The 10,452-nt window shown below is 39.0% G+C and overlaps 1 protein-coding gene across 1 annotated transcript; it reads left to right on the top strand.

Moving 5' to 3' along the window:
- The first annotated feature begins 7,972 nt into the window (after positions 1–7,972).
- On the top strand, positions 7,973–10,051 carry LOC149923263 (uncharacterized). Its single transcript, XM_090162383.1, has one exon. It carries the CDS (start codon positions 7,973–7,975, stop codon positions 10,049–10,051), a length of 2,079 nt encoding a protein of 692 aa, XP_090018509.1.
- Positions 10,052–10,452: the final 401 nt, after the last annotated feature.

Genomic DNA, 10,452 nt, shown 5'->3' with positions numbered 1-10,452 from the left:
GGAATTATATAAACGATCCGGAGACGGGACTATTGTCTTCTACCGAACCAACGCGATGGAATGGCGCGTGTTTGTACTCCCAATTGCCTGACGAACAAGGTACGTTGGCTCGATCGCAAACGAACGACACTGATCTAAATAGAATTTACTATTGTTTATCGCGTTACGAATCTACTTTGCTATTTAAACCGGGATACGTATACGATAAAACGATTAAAGTCGCTAATTTAGGCGTATTTTACACGTGTCTTTTGCATTATTCGAGACCTATAGAAAATATGTGCTCTAACGATATCAAAGCGAATATGCTAAGTTTCGTTATGGATTTAGTAGTTAGAAGTCGGGTAATTCAAGCTTGGAGAAAAGAACGCGCCAGCAAACTATTACTTTCTGATCTAATAAAAAATTACGATGGCAATAATCATATAATCGCCATGTGCAGACTAGATACTCCAAAAGCTAGAGCTAAATATTTAATCGGTCAGCTAGCGAAAGCCCCCGAAGTTTCCAAATTCATTAAACACATATCCTACGAGTCGTACGAAGCTTTACTAGAAGGGTCCAGACAAAGGATCGCGGACTCGGATTATTACGTTTTGGGTAATAAATTCCTAACATCCGCGGCTACGGAGCAAGGATTCGCGTCGTTAAGGAAACTTTACGAGGAATCACGACAAAATGATACAAAAAGCGACATAAATAATTTACTAAGCCAGATATGAGTTACAAAAAAAAACACACACACCCATTTAGTTGGTCGTTTTTTTTATTTTTTATTGCGAATATTGATATGTAAGTAACGCGTGTATTGGAGGTGAAGGGAAAGATAATTTATCAAGTCTATAGTATTTAAGTTTAGAAGAGAATAAAAAAAATAATTAATATTTAATCGTCATAGTCTCCGGTATTTACAGTTATTTCTTGATTCAAGCTATTTAATTTTTCTTGAATATCTTTGAATGCTGTAGATTGCGCTAACAAGGCAACGATTTGATCTATGTTATTGGGATTATTGAATAGTTGCTTCATCGATTGAAACGTGGCGTTCTCCTTCGACGTGGTTGGCGGCTTGTACTCGCTAATATGAGCTACTTCATGACGACTGATATTTCCCAACTTGTACCCGTCTTTAAGCTCCACGGGAATGACGCGTTCAAATAAATTGATGTTGTTGGCATCAACACCGGTAACTGCAACTTCCGCGTTATTTAGTGTGATAGTTAATGAACCATCGGTACGGTTAACGGCGTTAGTTGATTTGTTTGACTTGTACATTGTTGTTCCAATAAGAGCCGACGTTGGACCAGATATATTTGATTTTAACTTGCATACTAAACCGTCGTCCGATCTGAATGCCAACCACGCGTGCTTTTCAAATGTACCAATTACCGCGACTGTCAAATTTGGCTTGTAGTAGATATACGAAGGTCCAAACCCGTCTTTCTTCTTCTGGATGTAACTCGTTTCGATACGTTCCGCCGTAGCTGTTACCGTTTTTACGTTATTGAATAGTTTATTAATCAACGTTATACGTTCAAAGTAGTTTGAAGATAAAACGCAATCTTTTATATTGGTTTGGATAATATCTAATACTTTATTTTTTGTAGACATTAAGACATCCAACAAAAGGTATTCTTCTTTTCCTAACGACGCTTTCAGTATCATGTTTTTTTGTAAGTCCTTTTCGGTGCTCAAAGGTGGCAGAATAAATTGGTATCCGTCGAAGATCATAGTTAGACAGTTGGTTATTAACACCGTCGAACGTTTGAAATTGGAAATTTGAATTCTTACGTAATCTTCTCGTTTCGTGTCGATTTCGTCTTCTTCGTATTCGGCGTCTTTAAATTTTAATTCACCAATTAGCTTGTACATTTTGGGCGATAGCTCGATACCGTTTTCCACGATAAACCGTAAAGCCTTAACATCGTCTTTATCGCTACGACTCAAATTGCTCGCGAACAAATCCAAAGTTTTGATATATTCGACTAGGATTCCACCATTACTTAATTGTCCGACGCTTTTGGGTTTTTTTTCATGCTTTACCAATTTATTCGTATCGATAAAATCATTCGGCGTGACAAATCTCGAATGCGTAGCCAAGAAATATTTTAAATGTTCCTTTTGAAATTGTAAATTGACATTTGCTTTTTCAAAATCGGCAAATAGTCGCGCCACGATTGTCATAAATATCGAACGTTTACATTGCAATTTATAGTTCTCGTTAGCCGCGATGGTCGCTGCATCTTCAGCGCCAATTTCGTCTCCGTTGGGTTCGGTATCGAAATCCCGGGGTTTTGCAATTTTAGTTGGTAGTTGTTGCGTTGTCGCTTCATCCAAATAAGATACGAACGAGTTGGGAATTATTAGCTGCTTCGCCGTACTGATAACTTTTATATCATTATAAGCGCGCCATAATATCTTGATAAATTGATATAAATTTACAGTCGCGGACACGGCTTTACGCTTTTTCGACTCGGTAGCGGATAAATAACTTGGCGACGGTACGATGGCTGGCACTGATGATACGGTAGAAACGTTGGATACAATAATTGGAGAGCTCGGAGGTGGTCCTTCACTAACAATTACACTTTCACTCGTCGACGATTCCATTTTAAGTTAATTTGAAAGAAAAGCAGTTACAATGTACGTCTACGTGTTAACAAACGATACTATTTTGGAAATAACCGGACGTGTCGCTAATGTTGGCGCTATATATGTGTGTGTGGATAAAGCTAACGCTCGAATAGTTTGATATCAATGTCATCCAAATCAAATCGTATACGGCTCAGACACGGATGTCGAAGCGATTTTTTGCGCGTTAATTTATCGGCAATAATCGTTACTATAGTTGGTTTTAAAAAGAAACCATCGTTAGGATTTACAAGCATCTTTATCTGATTTCTTTTTTCCGAATCGATACCGCTAGCAACTTTACAGACGAGTTGGAATTCGTTGTTCTCGTAATATCCGCATTCTAAAATATTAGGTATATTGTTTTTATCCGGCAAAATACGCCGAGCGTACAACTCGAACTCTTCTTTTCGTTCGTTAATGTGTAAAGACTTTAGTTTGATCCAACATCTTTTGTTTGGTATATAAGGTTCATTTTGTTCTTTCAAGATAAGACCTTCGCCACCAGCGTTCGTAACTTTATCAAATGCCCGTAAAGTTTGGCTTTGAGATACGCATTTGGTATACGCTGATATTTGGACACGTTCCGTTTCGACTAAACATTTAACGAGAAGGTTTTTACGTTCCAGTAAGGGTTTAAAATGCACGGGGATCCCGTTCACGTACTGAACGTCGAACACTTTGTACGCGGAGTTCAGTCCCTTTCGGAAACCAGTATCGCATATAGGTACGATTTGATTTCGTTCGTCGGTATATATCAATTCGCCGTCAAACACGCAATTAGTAAATCCATCAGCTAGGATTATTGGGTACGCGAATGACGCGCGGTTTAACGTTCGCGTATAAAACGCGCGTTGTTCCGCGTTGGAGACGGCACTCAGTAGTCGTTCGCCGTCGTATTTTTCTTCGTACACATAGTCGGCGTAGTTTATTTTATTCGGATCGACGGGTTTCGCGAGCATCGGTAATAACGGATCCAAAGTTACGACGGTATTATAAGTCGTCGAAGAGGCGTGAACAAATTGCGAAGCTCGGGTTCGAATATCGTTTAACATCTCCGTCGCCGTAGGCATTCGATTCGTTAAGTAGTTACTAGTCGTCGCGATCGCTAAATTTAAAGAAATTTGGTCGAGTGGTTCTTTTTGAATTTTCCGTTTTATTCTTCTTAAAGGTTTTCTTTTAATTCGAAGCATTGTTTTTTTTTTTGAACCGGGAGCTAAATAGTATATACACCGTATCGTGTTAAACCATCTCGCGCCACCCCCACTATAATCACGTCGGACAAAGATAGTTGGAAGCGTATATAGGTGCGTGGATTCCATTTTCCTACAAATAATAAAAAAAACTCATGGATTACGACGAAACAAGTAGCTCAGCATTTTTACAGTCGTCGCCAGTTCGATACGAACCAATCAGTCCGCCTCATTCGCCATCGTATTACCAGCGAAGCAGTCCCATTCATTCGCCATCATCGGACGTACCACCAACAAGTCCAACATCCGCGCCGACTTGCTCGAAAAATGTGGATAATTTTTATTTTGAGGAAGGAAGCGTCCGGCCACGCGATAACCCATGCAAATTTTATACCGAAAAAGTCGTTACGCGTAAACGCATATATGGCGAGGAGTATCGTATACCCGACGTGTTAAAAAACCAACCGAAATGTAAAATTTTGAAATTGGATCAGCCTGAATTTGTAAATATAAGTTCGTCTTTAAATGATACTACGCGATTGGAACAAAAAATTGTATATAATAAAATATTCCCAACACCTACTAAACGGCAATATTGCACCGTTATAATAAATCAAAATGATATAGGTCAACTATGCGATAATTGTTACGCTCGCAATTGCATTTGTTTGATATGAAAGAATAAAGACGATAGAATTAATATTAAATGGTTTTGAATATTATTTATGGTCCGGGGAGGTGTATTTGTCCCCCCCCCCGTTTCAATTAAGTGTTTATATTTTTTTTAGATTTGGGAGATGGCGTTGGATTTCCATTTATATTAACGTTGTTATCTGAAAATTCGTTATCGATTTCGCAGTCTGTATTAAAATCTACTTCATCATTAGCGAGAGAAATCCACTCATCACCCGAAACATCGGTTAAGACTTCTTCGCTTTCGTTATCGCTTAAATGGTGTTTTGCCGATTGATCATCGTCATAGTCGCTATAACCATCACCGCTGGAATCGTATCCGTCATTGTCGAACACCTCGTCATCGAGACGTTCTTTTATTTCTTCCTTTAACAATCCTCCATCGTTATTATTGTAGTTTGGAACGGATTCAACTTTGACATTGTCATTGACTTGTGGAACTAATTGTTTGTAGCTCATATTTATTACGTAAAATTTTGGTTCTCTAATATTATTTTATTCAACGGTTCAATCTTAAAAGGAACGGATACAATTTCTGTATAACTATATTACGCCCCTTCTTAATGATAAATAAAATTAAGTAATATCCCCCCCCCCCCCTTCCTCACAGACACACACACACACAAACACGCGCGCGCTTTCTAGCGCGTTTAGGCAATGAGAAAAAAAATAGTTTATATCCTTAGATCTGAATCATATTTACGCGATCCGATAAATCGAGCAGTTGCTTTTGTATGTCTGTTTCGATAAATAAATTACCGTTCATTCTTGGAAGATAAATATTTATTTCGTCGTTATTAACGTACAAAGGCCAGACATTTCGAATCGCGGTAACTATATCTCGAATAGAAATTTGCGAAGTTTTTTGCGTCGGAGCCCTGTCTACGATCACGATACCATCGTCGAAAGTAAGAAACGAGCCTAATAGCTGTCTCGAAATATTCAACGGCCCTTCCCACGAAGGATTAAATACGTCGCCGTTTGAATTTCCGAATTTAATAAACATTTTTTTTTAAATCCCATTCTATAATAAACGCCGCGCTATAATATAAAATCTATATGTACGGTTAAAATTGGAAGAAGTGAGAAAAAATTGAATCTTAAAGGGTAGGTAATAATTGTAGAGCGAAACTTTCAGTTTCATTGTAAATGCTTATTAGTTGTTCTTTATATACGCTATCCGACTGGTCCAAATTCCTTATCAATTGTTTCAAACGTTCAAGGCGTAAAAACACCCCGTCCTCGATTCTGACCTCGGCTCTAAGCGCTCGAATGACGTTGGCTGGGGTATTTGTCCGGATTTTTTGAATCAAAGCGTTGATTTGTTCTTTCGGAGCGCCCTCTTCGATTCCAATATCATTTACGATCTTTATGAAATCTTCAATTCTATCTTTAGTGTTCGGGGTGTATATCGTATTTTCTTCAATCAGTCGTAAGTTTTCCAAAACACTAGCCGCGCTTATCGGCGGATTTGTTCGTAAGCTAGTGCTAAAATTGCGATTATTTATTGTCACCGTTGGAGGATCGACCGTCGCTAAATTAAACGCGATATTCGACGAGGTTATTATATTGGCTAGGTTCTTTTGTACGCGAGTTAAGGGCGAATCATTTTCAGAAAGCTCGTCTATCAAGAGCCCCAACTCTTTAAGATCTAAAGTTTTTTTCTTCACTTTTATAAGTCCCCGATAAAATAATTCACTTTGCGATTGTATCGCGCCCAATTGGGTTTTAATTTTGGTTTCGGCGTGCATAGCTAGAGTTAATTGCTTTTGAATAGACTTGGATTTAGTAATACGCTGTTTAGCTAATGCCACCGGGCTTTCGGGCAAACCGCCCAACGTCGTATCGCCGCTAAGACTGCGTATATTCGTCGACGCTTCCGAATAGCGACCCAAATTATCTAATAGATCGGATGATTGTTCTTGCAAATTTATAAACCAAGAGTTTAAAGTCGCTTTGCCTTGCTTGATTTTAGCCAAAACGGCGTTTACTTTATTGAAGGTCGCGACATTCGATTTCACCTCGTGAAGCGTAAATTTAATTTCAAATTCGCTTTCTTTCGCTTTCAGCCAATCTTTGTATTCGCTAATACTTTCGCCTATAGCTCTTGTTACTTCGTAAATATTATTTCTAATGCTATCTACGTCTAAAAACCGAGCGGATATGGATATATGACCGCTCGATTCGTTTGAAAACGGATTTGTACCATTATTGGCGCACGAACCCAACGAACACGTAAATGTTCTATCATTTGAAGTGACAGTTTGATCCATTGGTTCGCCCATTCCGTCGTTCATATAAAAAAAACCGAAACAATACAAACAAAAAAAAAACAATAAGTTTTAAATAATAGTTCTTTTATACATCAGAATATACTATTTACAATCAGTAAACATAAAACGCGAATACTAATAACATTTCATTCAAACAGGTCAATATCGCTACAATCTTCCATTTCGAACGTTGGTGCGGACGCATTTTGAACTACTTCTTCTTCTTTTTCTTCGTTCGGATTTTCGAGTAACTTAGATATATCAGACGCCAAAATATAATCCTTTTTAGAATCCGGTCGCGTTATATTATGGATATTTAAATAGGAAGGCGCGTACGGATTCAAATTAAAGTTCTCCGCCGAATCGACTATATCGCGACATCCAGCGCGACCGATAGATCGATACATATGCGTAGTTATATTTGCCAAGGTATAATCGCGTTTGACAGTCGGCAGTCTAGTTTTAACTAGTAGCGGCCTAACAATTCCTCCGTTGCTGATTTTAGATAATAAATTTGACAAGAATGTCGAAACCCCTAACACCACTACGTCAGAATCAGTATCGGATTTAAACCACGCCATGTCGATAATGGCTCCTGGATATAACGTTTCGTACATTAAATTTTGAAGCGGAGTGTAATACAACCATTTCGATCGTTCTTCGTCGGTGCCTCGTTTTCGCGCGCTTCTTAACTCGTCGCATCTGTTGATATCACTATCGATAAATGCCAAACCATTAATTAGGATACGAAGGTTTTTGTAATAATACGTATTTTTCAGCCAAAGGAAGGTATTTTTAAAATTATCTAAAAATTCAATTACGGACGAATCCGCGTTTTGGGGTCTTACATTTCCAAACTTCAACAAATAGGCGTTAAACTGCTTCCACAACACGTTCCATTCTAAAACGTTTAACGGCGAACGATCATTAAAATGCGGACCAATACAATTTTGATCCACAAAACCGGACGACATATATCCAAGCATCGACGGAAAATACGTGTCCGTATTTTTAACATTATTATTGCGTGTTACTTTGGTCACTTCATATCCGGAAGCTGCGAGTATGGAAGATTTTTTGGTGCAAGATGTACCGTCTACCGACAACGCGAACGTTGGAGCGGTAAATAGTGTCGTATCTATTCTGTCGTCGCAAATATTAATAATTTCTTGTATCGACGACATGTCTACTTATACGGAAGACGATATCGGGGCGGCCGGAAAATTTGCGGAAAGCAATAACAAAATTCGCTTAATTCGAAAGATAAATCAGAAGGCCCCGCACTTAGCCTCTTGGTTAAACGTGACTGTTCGCGATGCCACTAACGACGATTATTATATACCCTCCACCGTCAAACACGCGGCGAAAGTCGTAGATGTCGAAATAACGGAAGATTTATGCAGACGTTTATCGTGTAATCCCATCAAAGAAAAAGACGTCTGCACTCCGAATAATAAAGCCAGTTACTATTACGTCGGCGACGATAGCTACGATATACAATGCCAGCCGGCGTGTTTTAATACAGCAGCAAAAATATCGTACGACGAAGATGGATCTAGAGCGCCCGATACGCCAATGTTAAATTGGCATAATAATACGTGTCGGCTTGTCAATTCAAACATGGTTTCGTATTTAGAAAAGACCTTTTACCGATCGGATACGAAATACGAAACCCGACTGAACGACATGCCTACGGGGTTTAGTAGATCGAAAAGTCAAAACCCGTACGGTTGTGGGTTTACGTATAAATCAAACGAAGCCTATTGTAACTACTACGATCGTCATTTGGAAAAAGACGGATCGTGCGCGATGACGGTATGGGAATTGGTTTTAGATTCCGTAATTGGAATGTCTTTAATTAATACCGCGAAGTCGAGTATAAGACTACTTTCAAATGGAAACAAACCATTCGATCTACCGAGCAATTTACCAATTTTACCCGAAATACCAGCAATATATACGTTAGATGGTTGGCGAAAAAATATAAATCCGACATTCGTCGTTCCCGAGCTAATTGATACCAAGCCTAGACCACCAACGAATAAAGCGGCTTACTATAAAAATATCGGTGGTGCCAGCGGCGGCGGCGAACGCCATAAATCTAGCGACAAACCAACTTTAATTGATTTCGTAAATTACAGGCGGCGAGCTGAGATACTCTCGGAAGACGCGTCTGGTTTTATGCTCGCGCAAATGGGTCGACCTGAAAACTCTACAAATAAAACGTTAGACGCGAAACGAGACGGTTACTCGAGCTTTGAAGAGGAACGTTTTGGCGGCGATGAGGAGGGGGAACAAGATACGTCGTGGACTAAAAAAGCGAAAGAAGTGTTTTTACAGTTGCTCGAAATGATAACTACAGATCCAACGTTTTGGGCGCAAGTCGGATTTGATTTTGCTACTAGTCTCGCTTTAGACCAACTTAAGGTTTTGTGTAAGAAAATTATAGAAAAACTAACGTCGTATCTCGGAAAAGAACTTCTACATATTGGTGGATCGATAGGTACTAAAGTTTTAGCGAGCAGCGTAAAGAGTTTAGGTATTAAAATGGTGACGTCTATGGCTTTGCGAGTCGGTGCTAAAGCGGCAGTTATGTTGACAAAAATATTGAGTGCCGCGGCATCCGTTATTGGATGGATTTTAGTCGGAACGATGTTGTTGGGTCTTTTGTTTACCTTCTGGGATCCATACGGCTATAATAACTTATTTCCACCAGAAATGCCCGATATTGTAATGCAAAACGGAGAGCTGGCTTTTAGACGAGCCTTAGAAACAGCTACCGCCGATTTCCGATTTGACAATTTCGTAGCTTTGATTTTGAGCGAAGAGGAAATGATGGAGGTACAAATTGAATCGTTAATCGATCGTATTATATATTTGGACTCGTTGGTAATTAATTCCGAAGGATCTCGTATCGATAAAGGCGATGAAATAAATCTGAACGGTAACCAATCGGAAATGGATGCCGCGGAAAAACAGGCTATGGCCGAGCGAGTCAAGTTCGACCCCGAATCGTACGAACAATACAACAAACGCTTTATGCTAAGAGTCGATGTGAATAAATATTTAAACTACGTCGCAGGCGCTAGTTTGTTATTTTCTGGTGTATTGTTTATAATCGGATTGCCTATATTATGCGTTTTATTTCTACTGTTGGCTGTAATTGTACTCGCGATAGCGCGCTGCGAACTACAAAATGACTTGTTAGTGGATTTGTTTGACAAGTATAATATAAGAGGAGCCCTTCTACCAAACTATTAAGTATACCGTTTCTTTATATCAACGAGCATCGTAGCTGGGGGGAAAAAAAGGTTACTATACGCGAACAATTTTGTATTTATTGTTGTTTTGTATTTTTTTTTTTGCCAATCAAATATAAACGTACGTTATAGTATAAAGTTGAACCACTCGGTAAATATGGATACGCCGAACGTGCCGCCTTTAAGATCTATCCCTTTGAGGCCGATTAACAAGGGCCAATCGAGAACCAATATAGATAAAAAAGAATTCAGCGAAGAAGAATACGCGATAGAGTGTCAAATATATAACCCGAATAACTTGAATCTTGGACAACGAGTCATTTACGATTACATGTTTAAGAATCCAACCGACATGATTCTAATACAAGCTGGCCCCGGGACCGGAAAAACTTTTACATTGAT

The sequence above is a fragment of the Leiobunum rupestre genome, chromosome 11 (genome assembly GCF_980474605.1).
Source record: "Leiobunum rupestre chromosome 11, qqLeiRupe1.1.hap1, whole genome shotgun sequence".
NCBI classification, from domain to species: domain Eukaryota; kingdom Metazoa; phylum Arthropoda; class Arachnida; order Opiliones; family Sclerosomatidae; genus Leiobunum; species Leiobunum rupestre.
This window is presented reverse-complemented; position numbering and strand designations above follow the sequence as displayed.